Source organism: Xyrauchen texanus, chromosome 46 (assembly GCF_025860055.1).
Source record: "Xyrauchen texanus isolate HMW12.3.18 chromosome 46, RBS_HiC_50CHRs, whole genome shotgun sequence".
In the NCBI taxonomy this organism is placed as follows: Eukaryota; Metazoa; Chordata; class Actinopteri; order Cypriniformes; family Catostomidae; genus Xyrauchen; species Xyrauchen texanus.
Window position 1 is genome coordinate 4664451 of NC_068321.1, and position 21679 is coordinate 4686129.

The 21679-nt window shown below is 41.8% G+C and overlaps 1 protein-coding gene across 1 annotated transcript; it reads right to left on the minus strand.

Moving 5' to 3' along the window:
* Positions 1-5581: 5581 nt before the first annotated feature.
* hprt1l (hypoxanthine phosphoribosyltransferase 1, like) lies at positions 5582-21267 on the minus strand. The gene is made up of 9 exons (XM_052119682.1): positions 21001-21267; positions 18285-18391; positions 17531-17714; positions 17088-17153; positions 16965-16982; positions 16389-16471; positions 7472-7518; positions 6833-6909; positions 5582-6666 (listed from the first exon to the last, which is right to left on the minus strand). The coding sequence occupies exons 1-9, from the start codon at positions 21016-21018 to the stop codon at positions 6619-6621; spliced, it is 648 nt and encodes a 215-aa protein (XP_051975642.1). The 5' UTR covers positions 21019-21267; the 3' UTR covers positions 5582-6618.
* Positions 21268-21679: the final 412 nt, after the last annotated feature.

Here is a 21679-nt window from a genome sequence, read left to right on the forward strand (position 1 = left end):
GAAAAGGGAAAAACATCCAGTATGCGGCAGTCCTGTGGGCGAAAATGCCTTGTTGATGCTAGAGGTCAGAGGGAGAATGGGCCGACTGATTCAAGCTGATAGAAGAGAAACTTTGCCTGAAATAACCACTCATTACAACCGAGATATGTAGCAAAGCATTTGTGAAGCCACAACACGCACAACCTTGAGGCGGATGGGCTACAACAGCAGAAGACCCCACCGGGTACCACTCATCTCCACTACAAATAGGAAAAAGAGGCTACAATTTGCAAGAACTCACCAAAATTGGACAGTTGAAGACTGGAAAAATGTTGCCTGGTCTGATGAGTCTCGATTTATGTTGAGACATTCAGATGGTAGAGTCAGAATTTGGCGTAAACAGAATGAGAACATGGATCCATCATGCCTTGTTACCACTGTGCAGGCTGGTGGTGGTGGTGTAATGGTGTGGGGGATGTTTTCTTGGCACGCTTTAGGCCCCTTAGTGCCAATTGGGCATCGTTTAAATGCCACGGCCTACCTGAGCATTGTTTCTGACCATGTCCATCCCTTTATGGCCACCATGTACCCATCCTCTGATGGCTACTTCCAGCAGGATAATGCACCATGTCACAAAGCTTGAATCATTTCAAATTGGTTTCTTGAACATGACAATGAGTTCACTGTACTAAAATGGACCCACAGTCACCAGATCTCAACCCAATAGAGCATCTTTGGGATGTGGTGGAACGAGAGCTTCGTGCCCTGGATGTGCATCCCACAAATCTCCATCAACTGCAAGATGCTATCCTATCAATATGGGCCAACATTTCTAAAGAATGCTTTCAGCACCTTGTTGAATCAATGCCACGTAGAATTAAGGCAGTTCTGAAGGTGAAAGGGGGTCAAACACAGTATTAGTATGGTGTTCCTAATAATCCTTTAGGTGAGTGTATATATACACAACAGTTAGTTCCGGTTCTCAAATCTGATTGGACGAGACTTTCCATGAGCACTGATGGTCTCACACCATCAGCACTCGGACGCTTCACTGTGTGTATCACTCCACTTGTGTTTATGCCATTCTAAACTAAAGTGTAAGAGTAGTGCAAATGTGTTAAGAGCTTCTGGTTGTCTTTTTATTTTTTTGACATTACATATATTAGCCTGTAGGATGTGGCAAAAGATAATTTGTATGTGTAATATGAGCCAGATAGGTGGCGTGAAGTGAATCCATGTCAGCCGTTTACATACAACAGCGCTCCGTGATCACTTACTACACGTACTACACTACGCTACTAAAGCTAGAAAATAGCTTTAAACACTGAGAGACACAACAGAATGATTAATTACACAATGGGCGCTGTTTAAAATGGCGGAGGACATTGCAGTTTCTATAGTGAAAGACTCTTTCACTGGATACCGTGAAATAGGGAGAAATACCCTGATTGGATTATATTTTTCCACTGAGACAGCTGATCTTCAGAAACCTGACAGCATCTCTGCTTGGGAGTGGCAGCGGGTGGTCACACACGCTCCGTCTCTCTCTCTCTCTCTCTCTCTCTCTCTCTCTCGCACACACACACCCACACACATTCATTCTTGTTTCTCCAATAACTTGGTAGAAACAGCACAAGCCGTGATACTATTTCTGAAGTGACATTTTTGAATTACTAACGGAGGCTTGGACGCATCATTTGTTTTGAACCAGCAATGGCAGATTCTGATCCATACCGTAAGAAAGTAGTTCCATGCACAAATGCATTATTATGACCGTACTCAGTAATTTTTCTTAATTTTTTAAAATTGTTCATTGAACTGTTGTATATAAGCAATATCACACTCACAATCGTTCTGTATATATCTAGTTTGTGGTATTATGCAATAGCTTTGGTTTGTAATCATTATGGCTGATTGCAAAATAAATTAATTTGGCGAAAAAACTATTTACTGTGTATTATTTAAGTTCTGCCACTTTCATACCTCTATAATCGATTTATTTTTAGAGCAGTTTGGTTGATTTTGTAATCGTTAATGCTGCTTGTGAGGAAATAATTAAGAAAATCAGCATGCGTATTCTGGTAGGTTTCACTACTTGGCAGCTACAACACAATTCAAAATAAGTATGCTTCTTTCGGAAGGCAAAAATGGGGTAGCGATTAATTAGTATTACCTAAATATTGTGTTTTAGTAATTATTTGAGGTTTGGAAGTTATTCTTTAGAGTATATTATTAATGTATTTTGCATCAGCATTTTCTGCATACATATAAATGTACTTTCAAAATGAGCTTTTTAGTTGACAATATAAATCATTTTAATAGTTCGATTTTATATGGCTAGATGATCAAATTATTTTAAACAAGTAGTAATTTCTGTTTGGTCTCATAAAAATGGCTCACTAATTTAAAGTCCTTCAATCATTCATTGATAAAAAATTTCTAATTTTCAGTAATGTTTTAATGTTGAGATGCTTTAAATGACCACAAATAATCAGTTATGATCCATACAGTTTATGTACTGATGATAGTCTATAGTGGTGTAGTATGAAATGTATCATAGTTTGTGAATAATTGAATGCATCTATAAGGTGATGCTGATTGAACATATCACTATCAGTACTCAAATACCTAAGAAATGCTCAGAAGGTAGCCTTAGTGTAGCGCTAACTTTTTTGTCAACCTTTGACCTAAAGAGTTTACTTAAAAGTGCCCACTGAGATTGTCATTTTAACCTTTCAAAATATAATTATTTTACTTAATTTATCTTAGTATTGTATATTTGAATAAACCTTTTTACATCTATTGTCCTTTTACTATAACATAAATATATTTTATTTTATTTAAATCACCATTGGAATTTCTATTTCAATCAGAGATTGCACTAGAAATATTTTAAGTAAACATATAAGTAAAAATGTAGAAACCTTTAAGACCCAGCAGAAGCCTCGGTCAACCGGTTGGTTTGGCAGTGAATAAAACCATTAATATGCCATTCCATTTGTGTATGTATATTGGTTACCCTGGTATGATATAGCCAATATTTAAATTTTCAGTAATTAAATACAACTTTTCATAGAAGTTTCTAAGCCAGGGCTCCAACCATAACCTTGGGTAGGGGGACACATCCCCTCTTATTAGAAATCTTTTTAGAAAATTAAAAACTGAATTTATATTTTTAGGTAATTACACATTATATTTTGAAAGTTTCAGTAGATGGAAAAGGAAATACTAGCCAGCCGCATTAACCTAAGGTCATTAAGGTTACATTTTAAAAAATGATTGCTTTTGATAATAAAGTGATTATGTTATGTCACAACTCTTACACACACACACACATACATTTTCAATGCATGCAGGGAGAGTGAAGCCTCATAGATACAATGATGGTTATAAGGACAATTTTTGTTTTTTTATTTCAAATGACGGACAACATATGGAATTATAAATTATTTTTTTTTAATTCGGTAAATGATGGAAATATTTCGGTCCGCAACCTCTTCGCTCTATCACAAACCCCCTGGAGTACCTCAATGCTAAAAATGCAGAGAACGGACTTGCGTTCTTATGAAGACCAGTCTTGCCAAGCTACCTTGGAAGAATGAACTCGAATGGACAGGAGGACATAGAACGCATCTATTGTGAGCTGATGTGAGTGATGTGCTACGATCTTCCTGTTGCGCAACTGCGTTGAGAGTACAAATGGCATTATCACACATCAATGAATGTATTCTTATCACACCAGAGAAGTTTTGCAGGAGTATTGACACGTTAAAATAATGGAAATCGTCAAAAGGACAAATGTTGACGGAGTATGACAACTCGCAAACTTAAAGTGGGAAACCCTTGAGGGGAAACACAACAATAAATGTCCTTCGTCTGCCACCGTTGTGGCGCTATGACTTCTAGGACTTCAAATGGATTAATGCCCACAAGTCACTATCTGATGCATCCTCGACTTTCGGCCTGATCAAGAACACATACAGGCAATTTTATGCAGTCTCAGTACTTACGTTCCTGAGTATTGGTATTGAACTTCGGCAGCGGATGATGATATCGAACGAGTCCACAAGATTATAAGAACACACATTGAGAAACACCCCCTGGCCTAGGGAAACATTTGGAAGATAGCCCTAGTAAAGTGGCTTGGGTAACATTTGAAAGCTAGTGCTAATAAAGCTGCTAGGAAAGCGCTTGGAAACTAGCCCTAGTAAAAAGCACTGAGGGAAACGCTCAGAAGCTAGCCATAGCCAAGGGCCAATGGAAATGCTCGATAGCTAGCCCTAGTAAAGTGCTAATTGAGACGCTTGGAAGCTAGCACTTTGAAGTGCTTAGGGAAATGCTAGGAACCTAGCACCAGTAAAGCATCTATGGAAACACTTGGAAGCAAGCTCTAGTCAAGCGCCAAGGGAAATGCTCGAAAGCTAGCACTTGTAAAGCAGCTGGGGAAATGCTGGGAAACTACCTAGTCAAGCACCTAGGAAAATGCTCAGAAACGAACCCTAGTTAAGTGCCCAGGTAAATGCTCGGAAGCTAGCCGTAGACAAGGGTCAAAGGATGCTCAGAAGTTAACCCTAGTAAAGTGCCAAGTGAAACGCTCAGAAACTAGCCCTTTTAAGTGCCTAGGGAAATGCTCTGAAGCTAGCCCTAGGCAAGCACCTAGGGAAACGCTCGGAATCTAGCCCTAGTAAATCATCTAGGGAACTGTTTGGAAGCAATCCCTAGTGAAGAGGCTTGGGAAATGCTCGAAAGCTAGCGCTAGTAAAGTGGCTAAGGAAAAGCTTGGCAACTAGCCCTAGTAAAGTGCCAATTGAAATGCTCAGAAGCTAGCCTTTAAAAGCGCCTAGGGAAATGCTTGGAAGCCAGCCCTAGGCAAGTGCCTAGGGATACGCTCGGAAGCTAGCCCAAGTAAAGTGCTTAGGGAAACATTAGGAAGCTAGCCCATGTAAAGTGGCTAGGGAAAGGTTCGGAAGCTAGCCTTAGTAAAGCAGTTTCTCTCAACGTATAAGAAGGTCCAAAGAACAGGTTGCTTAGTACTGCCTCACCACAGTCCCTCTCTCTACCAAGTTGAATTCATCAAAACTCAATGTTTTGGCTCTTACTTAATTATGGACACAACACTGCGACTCACTCAGCTCTCTTTACTGACTTCACTTTTACCCATACTCCTCGTCTTACTGGGTGGGATGGGTGAACTGATTTTCTCATTTCCAAATCATGGAAATTCACATCTCTCTGAAATAGCACATCTTTCACATATCATTCCAATACTGCCACTAACCCTGCTAACATTCAATTTTTGGTCATCTATCGTCCTCCAGGTCCACTAGGCAACTTCTTTGAAGCACTATATGTGCTGCTATCCTTGTTCCCTGTGGATAGCACTCTGCTGGTGGGACTTCAACATCCATCTGTTCAAACCTTAAGCAGCTGACTTTCTAGCTCTTGAACCATTTCTAATCCATGTTAGAACCCAAATTAATGCTTCACATACAGTAATGTGCACTACATTTTGTCAACATATTAAAGTAGAAAGTATTAATTTGTGATTGTGTGCCGGTGAGACCATTAAAAACAGCTATTGAACAAGTTGTGTTTATTTGTTTAGCATTTTTCACAATACACAGTTTCTAAGCATCTTTACAGAAAATCATATCGAATTCTGTAATCTAATAAATTACAAAGTCCCCAGTTAACAGCTTGTGGAGTCAGTTCTCCAGCTATACAGCATTAACACAATTCCAATATCAGTTAGTTATGAGTAGTACATGGCATGTATTCATTTTGTAGATTAAGTGATGTAGCTATTTGGAAGGCAATGTTTAAAACGAGTTGGCAAGTGAACAGCAGTGCAACACTTTCAAAGTTTTAATGCCAAAAGTCTGCTTAACAATTACCATGCAAATGAGTCACTTTGCTTGGGCCAATCAATTTACACAAGTAGAAAAACTTTACAAATACCTTATGCAGTCTTGAGGTGTTAGGATCAGTGTTTTTATTTATTTATTTCTTATCATTGATTATACAATGATAAAATTCAGCTCATCAGACTGAATGTATTCTCAGATTTACATCCACAGATAACAAACAGGACATAAAACAAATGTTAATATCAGTGTTATTTTATTATTGTGGTATCCAAAGAAGCCACAACCACATCCTTATCAACTGCACATTCAGTGTCTCAGTGCATGGGTATATTTCCGAAGTTACTCAGGTGAATATCTAGAGAATATAAAATAAATAACAATAATTCGCTAAATTATTAACAATCTCACAACTACACAGGTCTAAACTTCTTGTCCTGCCAAAGGGATGTGCATAAAACATAAAATCAATTAATCTCAAAAGGCCTCCGTTCAGTGAAAACTCCATTCTGTATGGCAACTCTGCCCATAATCACCATGTTTTTATCAAATTAAGTAGCATCACAATTAAAATTAGATTATTAATTTAAACAAAAATGCATCATCTTTCATCCCATCACTACAAGTGTATTCATTTATCTGTGGAGATCCATGCTGTACAAGTTCACTATTGATTTCAGATCACAGGTACAAAAATAAATTCAATTTACAACCAAAGAAGCGAGGAGAGAAGTTCACAGTGATCTTTGTTCTCGTGTGTCCAGCACTTGTCACATCATTCTTTATATTTCTCTTTTGCCTTTTCACTTAATATACAGATATGCTGAAAGACATAAAGAGATGGACGGATATGTTAATACAATATATTTCTGACAGACAGTCTGACCTAATGTAAAAATATACACAATATTAACTCTATATTAACGGTTATGTTCTTGCACAGATGCAAATGTAAGTAACATGTAAGATGAGACACATAAAACACTTACACTCAAATCCCTGAAATATTCATTGTAGTCTAAAGCATATCCCACCAGGAACTTGTCAGGAACTTCAAATCCAATATCTAAAAGGATAGAAACACAAAATGTATAAACTATGTGTGTGTGTGTGTGTATAAGTAAATTTTTATTTTAATTTTAGGACCATTAAATTATTGACCATTACCGTACTGCATAAAAAAACTCTATTCTCATTACTGTCATGGAAAATGAACACTGTCTGGATGCAAGTATATTTGTATTTAAATCAGCATAAATTAAAGACAATATAACAAATACCTACATGAATTACAGTAATGAAAATGACTTCATAGCCTACATAGCCATTTGCTTCTGTGTCTCTTTGATAGCTGCTTCAGCCACTTCAGTGCTCCGATCAAGTGTGGAAGTCAAGCACGAGTAACATTTGTGCTCGCGGGATGGATGGATAGATATAAAGAGCTTACCAGCTTTCTGTCTAAAAGCATTGCATAACTGCTCTGAGCACGAACGGATGAGTGTGTGTACAAATGGCATGTCCAACAGTATAAATGCTGGGTATATTTATTTCTCCAACCGATTAGGATTAAGCAGAAGTGCTCATACTGTCCAATAAAATCCAATGATAAGCAACACAAAGAAACTCACAGTCCGGACGGTATCCCGAGCTCCTGGGTGTCCTTTTCACAAGTAAACTGAAATTAAATGACAGAATAAAATGTTGTGAGACATACATTAAATAAAAACAACAACTAAAACCAACTGTATTGGTTGTATAGAGACATATACTTTCTTTACATTTTATAGAGACACTTATTTACTAAAAACGTGTACTCAAGTATGTGCGTGAAACTCCCAGAAATCATGATTCATCAATAAGTTCATCATGTTTTTTTGGGGGGGATAAAATTTAGAACCATCTAAAAAGCCAAAACATATTAAGTACACTTCTAGCTACACAAGCTCAATTTTGTGTGTTGTCGTGTTTCAATATGTGTTCAGACCACAACTCATAACACTACTACACAACATGCACACTACAAGGCAGGAGTCTTGAAACAGTTGGCTGTTACATGCCTTTACTGTGTTTGATGTGTCTATTTATAGTCCCACAGCACCCATACTTTACCACTAACCCTACCCCTATAACCTTAACCTAACCACAAATATTGGTTTCTAAAATTATAAAAACAAAATACACCATATCACTAGGTAGCGACAGTGAGAACAAATGTGATGAAAATGAAGAGGAGAATCTGTACCATAGCCTTTCCATAAAGGGAGCCTACAAGATTAGCTACAAAATAGCATAACATGACGGTCACTAGCGGAGACAAGAGGCTGTTCTTTTTGAATGGATGTGTATGGTGGAGATGCTTCCGTGTGTTGAACAAAATGCTTTTGTGAGGAAACAGCTCATCATTTCATGAATTGACTGCCTGTCTGCTAATGTTCAACATGTTTTACACTAAACAATCCTTTTGGAATGAACTGTGTGTGGAGTTTACTACAGTAAAATAGCTGTTTTATAAGAGAAGTCATGGATAATTTTGCAACAGGCTCTGTCCGTAAACAATGATTTACTGTCGTAACACACTAGTTGACCATCATGCTCTCTCCAATGGTAAAAACGCAGAGGTTGTTATCTCAGCATAGATCTCTGGCTGTATTACTGTTTAGCTAATTGACTAATAGTATGCTAAGCTAATAGGCTAACTTGTGAGCTAACTGGAGATAACAGAACAGAGATATGTTTAATTTCACCATTTACAGGTGAAACTCGAAAAATTTGAATATCGTGCAAAAGTTCATTAATTTCAGTAATTCAACTTAAAAGGTGAAACTAATATATTATATAGACTCATTACAAGCAAAGTAAGATATTTCAAGCCTTTATTTGATATAATTTTGATGATTATGGCTTACAGCTTATGAAAACCCCAAATTCAGAATCTCAGAAAATTAGAATATTGTGAAAAGGTTCAGTATTGTAGGCTCAAAGTGTCACACTCTAATCAGCTAAACACCTGCAAAGGGTTCCTGAGCCTTTAAATGGTCTCTCAGTCTGGTTCAGTTGAATTCACAATCATGGGGAAGACTGCTGACCTGACAGTTGTGCAGAAAACCATCATTGACACCCTCCACAAGGAGGGAAAGCCTCAAAAGGTAATTGCAAAAGAAGTTGGATGTTCTCAAAGTGCTGTATCAAAGCACATTAATAGAAAGTTAAGTGGAAGGGAAAAGTGTGGAAGAAAAAGGTGCACAAGCAGCAGGGATGACCGTAGCCTGGAGAGGATTGTCAGGAAAAGGCCATTCAAATGTGTGGGGAGCTTCACAAGGAGTGGACTGAGGCTGGAGTTACTGCATCAAGAGCCACCACACACAGACGGGTCCTGGACATGGGCTTCAAATGTCAAACATCTTACCTGGGCTAAAGAAAAAAGAACTGGTCTGTTGCTCAGTGGTCCAAAGTCCTCTTTTCTGATGAGAGCAAATTTTGCATCTCATTTGGAAACCAAGGTCCCAGAGTCTGGAGGAAGAATGGAGAGGCACACAATCCAAGATGCTTGAAGTCCAGTGTGAAGTTTCCACAGTCTGTGTTGGTTTGGGGAGCCATGTCATCGGCTGGTGTTGGTCCACTGTGTTTTATTAAGTCCAGAGTCAACGCAGCTGTCTACCGGGACATTTTAGAGCACTTCATGCTTCCTTCAGCAGACAAGCTTTATGGAGATGCTGACTTCATTTTCCAGCAGGACTTGGCACCTGCCCACACTGCCAAAAGTACCAAAACCTGGTTCAATGACCATGGTATTACTGTGCTTGATTGGCCAGCAAACTGGCCTGACCTGAACCCCATAGAGAATCTATGGGGCATTGCCAAGAGAAAGATGAGAGACATGAGACCAAACAATGCAGAAGAGCTGAAGGCCGCTATTGAAGCATCTTGGTCTTCCAAAACACCTCAGCAGTGCCACAGGCTGATAGCATCCATGCCACGCCGCATTGAGGCAGTAATTAATGCAAAAGGGGCCCAAACCAAGTACTGAGTACATATACATGATTATACTTTTCAGAGGGCCGACATTTCTGTATTTAAAATCCTTTTTTTTATTGATTTCATGTAATATTCTAATTTTCTGAGATTCTGAATTTGGGGTTTTCATAAGCTGTAAGCCATAATCATCAAAATTATATCAAATAAAGGCTTGAAATATCTTACTTTGCTTGTAATGAGTCTATATAATATATTAGTGTAGAACCCTCACGGGAAGGAGGACAGGAAACGAAGGTTCCAGGAAAACAAGGTAAGGTTTTTAATGTCTGTCTCACTAATAATTATACGAAAATCAACACACAATAACACAAGCGCAGTGGGTTGGCTTGTTCTGGTCGACTCTCCTCTGCTCTCAGGCTGCTGGCTTTTTCACCGCTCTCCTCACTCTACTGCAATTAGAGACAGGTGTTAGTCATAATTTGGCCCAGGTGTGAGCGCTCTTACCGCTTTCTCCCGGACGGGCGCTTGACCACGCTCGCTGCCACATACCCCCACCGCCCGACTCAGGCCGGGCGCCATCCGCCTGCCTACCACTCCCCCATTTCTGGAGAGGAAGTCGGCGGCAGCCATCTGCACCCCCGGTCTGTGGATCACCTTGAATTTAAAAGGCTGGAGAGCGAGATACCAACGGGTGATCCGGGCGCTAGTATCCTTCATGCGGTGGAGCCACTGGAGTGGGGCATGATCCGAACAGAGGGTGAAGGCCCGCCCCAGCAGGTAGTAACGGAGGGTGAGGACCGCCCACTTGATGGCCAAACACTCCTTTCCACGGTGCTGTACTTAGTCTCCCTTAAGGAGAGCTTCCGACTAATGTACAGCACCGGCGCCTCCCTCCACCAGCTGCGAGAGTACGCCCCCAGCCCTCTGTCTGAAGCGCCCGCCTGCAAAATAAAAGGGAGAGAAAAATCAGGTGCATGTAAAAGCCGCCCCCACAAAGTGCAGCTTTAATCTGCGTGAACGCTTGTTGACACTGCTCCACCATTGGACCGGATCTGGAGCCCCTTTTAGTGAGATCAGTCAGCGGGCTGGTGACGTCCGAATAATTAGGCACAAATCTTCTGTAATAGCCAGCCAGCCCCAGGAACTGTCTCACCCCCTTTTGGTCTTAGGTCTAGGGCAAGTCGCAATCGCCGCAGTCTTTTCAATTTGGGGACGCACCTGGCCATGACCCAAGTGGAACCCCAGATACCGCATCTCCACACGCCCAACCGCGACACTTCTTAGGGTTTGCCGTGAGCCTCGCTCGCCGCAGCGTATCTCAGGACGCCCTCAGATGATGCATGTGCCGCTGCCAATCATTGCTATAGATGATAATGTCATCCAAATAGGCAGCGGCGTACGCTGTATGCGGTCTGAGGATCCGATCCATGAGTCGCTGGAACGCGGCTGGGGCCCCGAACAAACCGAAAGGAAGCGCCACAAATTGGTGTAATCCAAACGGCGCGGTGAAGGCTGTTTTCTCGCGGACATTGGTGTCAAGGGATCTGCCAATAGCCCTTTGTTAAATCCAGGGTCGAGTAAAATCGAAGCAGTACCTAACCGATCGAAGCAGTTCATCAACACGGGCATTGGGTACGCGCCAAATTTAGACACCGCTGGACTTTCCTGTAATCCACACAGAACCTAACCGACCCATCACTCTTGGGAACAAGAACAACCGGCTGGACCAATCACTGTGGGATTCCTCTATTACGCTCATATCGAAGCATTGCATCTAATTCTTCCCGAATCCACTTTCTTTTTATGTTCGGTAAGCTGATAGGCGGCAACGCACCACCGCCGCCTCGCTCGGTCTCGATGTGGTGCTGTATGAGGTTCAGACGCCCGGAGAGGGAAAACACGTCCGCGAAACTCTTTTGTAACTCAGAAACCTCTGTGAGCTGTCACGGTGAGAGCTGGTCCCCACAAGTGACCGGAGTGTTAAGATTGTAGTTTTTGTTTACCTCCGTCCGAGCTCCGCCCTCTCCGAACTACCGCGGCCAACGCCACAGAGGCCGCCTCCCTCCACAATTTCAGGAGGTTGAGGTGATATATTTGACGCCGCCTCTATCGGTACGCTTGACTTCATAATCGAGATCCCCTACTGGCCGTGGTGACCTCAAACGGTCCTTGCCACTTGGCTAGTAATTTTGAGCTCGATGTTGGGAGTAATACAAGCACTTTATCTCCCGTGCAAATTCCTCAGAGCTGAGCACCCCTGTCATACAGCCGGCGCATGCGTTCTTGAGCTTGGAGCAAATTCTCCTGTGTTAGTCGCCCCAGTGTGTGGAGTTTTGCTCTAAGATCAAGAACGAATTGAATTTCATTTTTACTGTTAGAAGGTCCCTCCTCCCATGCTTCACGGATGACATCGAGGACACCGCTGGGCGCCGCCTGCACAGCAGCTCAAACGGGAGAACCCGGTGGAGGCTTGCGGACCTCTCGCATCAGCAAACAACAGGGGTCTAGCCACTTATCCCAATTTCTAGCGTCATCGCGTACCTAATTTACTTAATCATGTTTTTGAGCTGCTTTATTAAACCGCTCCACTAGGCCATCTGTCTGAGGATGGTAAACGCTAGTGCGTAATCGATTTAATGCCCAAGAGCTCGTGAAGTTCGCGAGCGTCCGTGACATATAAGTTGTGCCTTGATCGGTGAGGATTTCTTTCGAATCCCCACCGGAGATTATCTTGAAGAGTGCCCCTGCAACACTACGCGCGGAGATGTTGCTCAGAGGCACTGCTTCCGGATATCGCGCGCTGCAATCCACTAGGACTAACACGGCTTATGTCCGCGTGCTGACCGCTCTAATGGCCCGACGAGGTCCATCCCAATTCTTTCGAAGGGACCTCGACACGGTAGAGGGCGCAAAGGCGCTTTTGGGGTGGCCGGTGGGTTTACCAGCTGACATTCGCGCACGCCGCGACACCACCTGCGGACGCCACCGCCAATGCCCGCCAATAGAAGCGGGCTATTAGACGGAGAAGTGTTTTTCGCTCCCCTAGGTGACCGCCATAGGATATAGTGAGCCGCCTGGAAAACCATTTCCGACGGCCCGTGGAATCAATAATTGTGTTACTTCCTCTTTTGTTTGGGCGCCCTGCGCCACCCTGTATAAGCTTATCTTTAATAAGCTTAAAAATACGGATATGAGACGGCGACACCCGGCCGGAGTTGTTGACCATCGATTACTCTCACTTGGTCAAAGGCGTGCTTAAGGGTATCATCCCGCGACTGCTCCAAGGGGAAGTCCTCCGGAATTCCCGGAGAGGAGGAGCGCCCACCTCGCCTCTTCCCACGCCACTGAGCAGTCGAGGACGGCCCTGGCTCCGCCTCCCGCCAAAGCATCGCGACATCACACACCCCTTCACTCTCAAGCAGGACCCATCCGCACAAACTCCCTCCAATAACTTTCTAAAATTCGCCAATCCGCACTCCAAAATTAGCGGATGGGTGAGGCGGGACTAACCGCTGCCTCTACACTATGTTTTTCTCCCCTGAATTTGATCGCCAGAGTCACCACGGGATATTTGTGAATATCCCCGTGTACACACCTTACCCTCACCAGTTTAGCTGAGCCCAAAGCCCTGGTTGAACCAAGCGCTGGTGGATGGTGGTCTGGTTACAGCCGGTATCCAACAAAGCTTGGTATGTACCCCCTGGATTCTTACCGAACTGCACGCTCCAGCCCGATCGGGGCAGCCTGTGGAACATCGGAGACCCGCATCACCGCCCTATTTCCATCAGCGGGCACTGATCCCGAAGTGGTCCGGGTCTCCGCACCTCCAGCAGACCGCCCAGACGCTGCGGCCGCACCTGCAGCTGGCGGGCTCCCACCTGAGGAGGAGAGCGGCTGAAGGATGGAGAAGGGCTTGGTGGGCGCTCCCAAGACCGGGAGCTGGGCGCTGAACGCTCCACGCCTGCGGGGGCAGGAACGGACCCTGGGGAGAGAGCAGAGCGAGAGGGAAGAGGGGAGGGAAAAAACAGGGAAGACACAGGGAAAGGGAGACAGACAGAGAGGGCTCATCCGCCTCGAATCGCCGCCATGTGGTCCTCCGCGAGCCGGACGGCTTCCTCCAGCGACGCCGGGCGGTGGCACTGGACCCACTCGCCGCCTTCCGGGCAAACGCTGGACAAACTGCTCCAGTACCACCTGGTCGACGAGCTCCTCGACGCCGCTGTCCCGCGCAAGCAGCCACCTCCGACACGCATCACGGAGCCGCTGGCTTAACGCTAACGGGCGGTCGGATTTCTCCAGTTTTAAGGCCCGGAAGAGTTGGCGACTTTCCTCTGGGGACCCACCAACCCGCTGCAGGATGGCTCTTCGCAGATCGTTGTAAGCCAGGAGGCTTGTTGCCGGCAGTTGTTGGGCCGCGAAGTTGTGCTTCCTCGACAGGAGAGGGACTAATCGGGCTGCCCACTGGTCTTGGGGCCACCCCAAATCTCCGCCGCCCTCTCGAAGAGGTCGATGAAGGCCTCTGGGTCGTCCGCCGCCCCATCTTCTGTAACGCTGGTGGGGGCAATGTGGCGTGGTGTCCGGGGTCGCGGCTGCGGCTGGAGCTGCCTCCTGGCTGAGGAGGCTCGGATGGCGAGCCGGTCCTCTGCTTGAGCCCGCATGATTTCAAAAAACGACGATCCTGGTCTTGCCGGAGCTCAAGCAGGGATTGTTGGTGGCTCTGGTGGAGTGTCGCGAGGGACTGGAGGACTTCAGCCAGCTGGGAGGACTCTATGGGGCTGACTCTGTTCCATTATTATGGTTTTTTTTTTAATGTCCCGGTTTCGCACCAGTGTAGAACCCTCACGGGAAGGAGGACAGGAAACGAAGGTTCCAGGAAAACAAGGTAAGGTTTTTAATGTCTGTCTCACTAATAATTATACGAAAATCAACACACAATAACACAAGCGCAGTGGGTTGGCTTGTTCTGGTCGACTCTCCTCTGCTCTCAGGCTGCTGGCTTTTTCACCGCTCTCCTCACTCTACTGCAATTAGAGACAGGTGTTAGTCATAATTTGGCCCAGGTGTGAGCGCCCTTACCGCTTCTCTCTCCCGGACGGGCGCTTGACCACGCCCCCGCTGCCACAATTAGTTTCACCTTTTAAGTTGAATTACTGAAATTAATGAACTTTTGCAAGATATTCTAATTTTTCGAGTTTCACCTGTATATCTTCAGTTTAATAATATGATGTGTTACATAATTTAAGTTCTTCTTTTACATTGAAAATAACTAAATTAACTCCAATTACTCAAACTCACGCCAACAAAAATGATTTTATCATTTGTTCGGTTATATATCAATGAAACCAAACTTTAGTGTATTGTTAAGACATTAAGTGTACAGAAGGTAGTGGGTAAATAGGCTTATTCTACCTTTACAACAGGTCATTTAAAAAAAAATTATTACAGATGTGTCTCAGGAGGTAGAGCGGGTTGGCCACTAATCGCAGGGTTGGCGGTTTGATTCCTGGCCCACATGAGTCCACATGCTGAAGTGTCCTTGGGCAAGACACTGAATCCCAAGTTGCTCCCAATGTTAGGCTAGCGCCTTGCATGGCAGCTCTGCCGTCATTAATGTGTGAATGTGTGAATGAGTCACAATGTAAAGTGCTTTAAAAAAAAAAGCGCTATATAAGCGCAGACCATTTACCATTTATGCTGGCTAAAAATTGCTTGTACATCTGCCCGGTCTCTTTCATAAAATTTTTCCAAAGGGATTGAAGCACTGTATGCGCACTGCACAAAAAGTTAAAAAAAAATTGGCATACGCACGGCCACACGAACGGAGCCTTGCGAAGGCTAGGCGACAGCCATAATGACGTCACGTTCTGCATGCAAACCGGGCAAGTATAAACCAGGCTTTAACCGTACATGTCCGCTTGAATGGAAGAAATCTACGCTAGAGAGCTGCCGCTTTTGAAACACCTTCATGTTGTTCCAAACCTGCATGACTTTCTTTCTTCTATAGAACATGAAAGGAGATATTTATCAGAATATTCAAGCTTTTATTTTCCATTCAATACTGTGACTAAGTGCAATCAGGCTCCAAAAAGTACTAAAATGCACCATTATCTAGGCTACTTTTTGCGTTTACACACATTCAAAATTGACATCAATAGTACAAAGCGCAAAAGGATCTCACGTGTCATTGTGATGGGTCATGTTTGAATATGCGGAAGTGTGAATGACATTTGAGAGCTATGCCAATTTTCAGTGAATAATGACTTACATTTCAGTCTGTTCCTCACAAAAAGCTATATATATGGCAAGAGCGGTGTGGACCATTTTAATGATGCTTTGTTTTTTGTTTTTTGACGGCCCCTAGTCACTTTGCTTTGATTTGGATGGGGGAAAAACAGCTTTGACATTCTGACTAAGAACTAGTTTTGTGTTTCATAGAGGAAAGCTGAAAGGGTTTAGTATAACATAAGAGGTGATTAATTGATGATAGAAATGTCATTATTTAGTGAACTACCGCTTATCCCTTAATAATAGCACACGAGAAAGACTACTTACAAGTGAATAATCTCTTACCTGACAACTTTCACCATTTTAGGACGACATTCATTTAATAGTTTAAGAAGTGTTTCCATAGTTTTTCCTGTCTCTACAATGTCCTGGAGGACAGAAAATAATTCATTTGTATAACTTTATAACATCTCACTCCATAGACAAAATACATTTCATGCAACTCTTAAAGTACTGTAGGAGTTATGTTAATGTAAACATAATAGAGCGCAACAATGCCTTGGTTCTGGAAGTGTTTTTCCTGTTCAATTCATCCATAGAGATTTAATAGTATCTTTCATAAAAGAGTTGTAAGTCATGAACCAAACCAACCAGCTTTAAGGTTAATCACAAAATAACAAACTTTCTGTTAAGCATGATTTTTATAAAATGAAGTTGAAATAACATGGAAGGATGGCTTCAACAGAAGTATCGTCACGACCTCTGAGCTCACGGTTGATCGGTCTTGAAAGGTTTGTAAGTTATTGTAATAAATCAATCCTCCTATGGAGAAAATGAATAGGTTTTTTTACATCCAGAACCCAACTGTTGCGCTCCATTGACAATGAACAAAAGTAAATCCCATTAAAAAGTGAACCTCACCTCAACTATGAGCACATTCTGACAAGGAAGAGAGAAACAGACTGATATTGTTATATCAAAATAAACTGAAATGATCAAAGAGCTGTAGAGTAGGCCCAATACAAAGTTCAAATCCAAACTCACTTTGCCAGCCAGAGCAGACAATTCATCTCCACCAATAACTTTAACACAGTTGGTTGACTCGTCGTTCTGAAGGAAATTTGGAAAAAAAACTATTTCAATGCAAGTTAAGATCTATGAACAGCATTTGGGACATGCTGTCCACTACCAAAGAAAATATTTGTAAAGTCTTGTGGCCATACTTTCAATAGCGTGTATTAGAACTATTATTTCGCTGCAATGCTTTATCATAATACACTTGCAATGGAAGTCTATGGGGGAAGTATGTCACATATGGCGGTCTCCTGTCCAAGTTGCATTGAACCATTGAAAAATGTTAAGGATACAAGTGATAAGTGAGAGCAGACTAATACTGCTGATCACTGGTCAGTATTAAATATGGACAGTAGCACGTATGAGACCACATCAGCGAGTTTGTGCTGTTGAGTAAAGCAGTTGGCACTTACTGAGTAGCTCTTTAGTCTAATGAAATCCACAGTCAATGGAACAGACTCGTCACTGTTCTGATTCAGTGTTTTGATGTAATCCATCAGGTCAGCAAAGAATTTATATCCTCCTTTCAGAACACACAGAGCAACGATATGATGTCCACCCATGTCTCGAACAATATCTCTCGCCAACCTTTCAGCCCTGTAGTGAAAGTGTGAAAACAAATGATGATGATTTACATTACACAACAATCAAAGCAAAATGCAGATTTCATTTTTGTAAATCTGTTCAAATGGTTTTGCTCCCGGACACAATAATATGATGTTAGTTGCATATTTTTAAATAGCATTTAACGTTGTTTGTCCCTATTGTTCACAACACACCAGTTGAGAACCACTGCTAGAGAATGTGACGTGCATGCGTTCATTAAAACTGGCTGAAGTAATGCCAGAAATGTCCATGTAGGAATTCCTGGGGAAATTTGTTAAACAAATACATGGGAAAGCCAAATTCAAATCACATGCCCTTCCTATACGCTAATGAGATAATGTCAGTGATGGACATCATTAACTAAATCTACAGGAACACGGGGCTCTTTAACTAACAGGGGCATTCTACGGCCATGAAAATAATGCAACAGAGCAGTATCATCACTTCCCAATCTCATCAAACACAAACAGATAAAATCCTGTATTAAAGAAATTGAGAATAAGGGGCAAACCAATGCACTTCTACTGTTTGTGCAGTATTGAGGAAAGCAACTAAACGTACCTATCTTTAATGAGGCCGTTGGGTATTATGACGCTGTCCAAATCCTCCTCGTAGTGTTTCGGAACACAAAAAAGATCCAGTTCATGCCCCTTGCTGTCATCAGCTATCTGAAAGAACAAATGGGTACCACAGACTTGTATTTTAAAGGAACACTCATGTTTTCACACGATAAATCAATTATTTCATTTAGTCTGGGGGTATTGGAGTATATAGAGGGCATATTTGAAATTAAATGTTTCATATAATGAAATTAACATTATGTGTACCAACAATATCTTGGGTATCATAAAGGCCAGTTTGCACCAAAATGCAAATGTAAAGGTGATGATAATTAAAAGGATGGATTATCCAAAAATCGTATACCTGTATAACATATACTTACCCTTATCATCCCCGGGGAAAAAAAAAAAACACAGAATATTATTATTCCAAGGAACAAATATGGAGTTAAATTACAATAGAATATACAGATGTGGACGCCACTGAATGGAGCCCCTCTTGGAGTTGGGGCATAAAGGATACTTCACCCAAAAATGAAAATTCCCTCATCATTTATTCACCCTCATGCCATCCCAGATGTGTGTGACTTTCTTTCTTCTGCAGAACACAAATTAAGATTTTTAGAAGAATATTTCAGCTCTGTAGGTCCATACAATGCAACTGAATGGTGGCCAGAACTTTGAAGGTCCAAAAAGCACATAAAGGCAGCATAAAAGTAATTCATAAGACTCCAGTGGTTTAATCCATGTCTTCAGAAGCGATATGATAGGTGTGGGTGAGTCATTTTTTACTTTAAATCTTCACTTTCACTTTTCTTTTGTTTTTGCCTATTTGTGTTGTAAATTGTGTTGTGTAAATCTGATGTTTATAGTAATTGGAATATGTCTTGTCTCTGTCATGATTGCTATGTCGGAACTGCACACAAGACTTTCACCCACTGCTGCACTTGTGCATATGGTCGTGTGACAATAAAGAGATTTGATTTTGATTCACAATCTTCATGCATATGGCCACCTACTGGGCAGGGAGAATGTATAGCGAAAAAGGACTTAAATATTGATTGTTTCTCACCCACACTGTAAGAAAATGTCCATAATTTTAATGGTAAAAGACAAAAAAACGCTACAGTAAAAAAAAAAAGTACATTGGTAAACGAGCGGTTACCGTAAAATATATGCAGAATTTTTTTTATATATTTAAAAAGACAATACATGTACTGTAGTTTTACAGTAAAATGTTGCAAAATAAAAAAAGTTTAGATGTAGAAAGTATGATTTTCCCATATAATTAATGGTAAAAAATGTACATCATGTTTAACAAGAGAGTACATTCACTTTTTATGGTAAATTATTGTTAAAAAAAAAAAAAAAAAAAAAACAGTAATCAGAATTCCCTGCGTGACCCAGTTCATTTCATTATAGTTTATGTGAATAGTTATGTTTCTTCTTATTTTTAATATCAGTTATGTACTTTGGGGTGTTCTGTGTTATATCTGACGTAGTTTAGTTCATGTTTATTGCATTATTTTAATTTCACATGTGTTGCGCTGATGTTGTTTACTGTTTGTGTGAGTGAAACTGAGCACTGTCTCTACATGTTTATTGGTCATTTCTTCTGGAAGGGTCACTATTGGTGAACTTCATGTGATCATGTGCCCTTCTGTAATTACTATGGTGATTAATAATACATTAAAATGTGAAAAGCAGATTCTTACAGTTTCAGAAGGTTAATATATTAGGTTTATCAATTAATAATATAAACGACGGTACTGCACCATAAAATACACAGTAAAAACAACAGTTTTAAACTGTCAAAATTTACAGTTTGTTCTGTAAAGCTGTTTACATTTTTAAGTTTTCTGGCAACCACAGCTACCAGCTTTTTTTTTTATGTTTTTTATTTTTACAGTGTATCATATCACATCTGAGGATATGGATTTGTTTGAATACATTTCATGCTCTCTTTATGTGCTTTTTGGACCTCCAAAGTTCTGGCCACCATTCACTTGCATTGTATGAACCTACAGAGCTGAAATTTCTTCTAAAAATCTTAATTTGTGTTCTACAGAAGAAAGTAAGTCATACACATTTGAGATGGCAAATGGTGAATGATGAGAGAATTTTCATTTTTGGGTGAAATATCCCTTTAAGCCCATGCGTTAATATGCCCCTAGTTAGATGCACGACTATTATGCTACTTTTTGTTCACACCATCCACTTACATATAATAGAAAAGAGCAGCCTGTACATTCTGCTAACTAACTGCTAATGTGTTCCACGATAGAAAATTGCATCATATGTTTTTTCAAGCGACATGATGGAGGGAAAACAGTGACAAAATGCGTTTTATTTTTTTGGTGAACTATCCCTGTAAACACTGAACACCGCCGGATAACCATGACATCGCCTTGGCAAACACCAGCCCGCGTTCAGTTTAATTACGAATAATTACGCGTTGGGGTTTATAAAACACACACTAAATGTGCATTAATATAGACTTTAATTCAGATGTGCAGGCGGAAAATAAAACCGCATGACCAGTGTAAAAACAGTTCACAGTTTATGGAGATAAAGTGTCGAACAATACCTCATCAGCCTGTTTGGAATAAGATATCAAGTCAAAACGCAAAACACAGCTCTTATTTTGGTCTCCATCTGACGCGCGTCTCACAAAAGCCGGTTTATATAAAGTAGCAAGGTGTGCTGGTGTCTCTTACCTCTAAATAAGAGGCCATTGTCAGATGTTTGTCCTTCAGGTTGGTGTTTGTGGACTCATGCTGCGGGAAGGGAGCGGATCGGTCTGCTCTGCATGTAGTCAACGCGACACGTCCTGAACCCTGACGTCACAATCCATTTCACCTTATAATCTGATTGACCCGCGTCAGCCTGTGCTTTAACTCCATACAGATAGTCAGTGCATATCCATTCCAGCCCTGAATGGGTATGTAGAGCTGTGTGCTTATCCTTAACGGAAGTAAAAACGCTCAAGAGCAAACTATAGAGCATTTCCATCTGCACTCATTGTAATATTCAAGTTTGAATATCTATTTGTAATTCCCATATATGTTAGGGAGTTCCTGAATATATGCTCTAGGGGGCAGTGGGTGAAATATGTGGTAAGAAAACTAGGAGGTGAATAAAAACGGAGAAACCCGCATGAGAAAAGAATCTGAGACTCTGTTCGTTTTTTTGACCAAACAATACATGGTGTCAGAGTGAATCGCGAAGATGGATGCTGCCGGAGTGCCTTCACCGCGAATGGATTGGGAGTCACAGAATCTTCCCGATGCATGGAGAAAGTTTAAACAGCACGTTGAACTGATGTTTTCGGGACCGTTTCGCCGCAAGGAGGAGACGGAGAAATGCAGCTACCTGCTCTTATGGATTGGAGAGAAA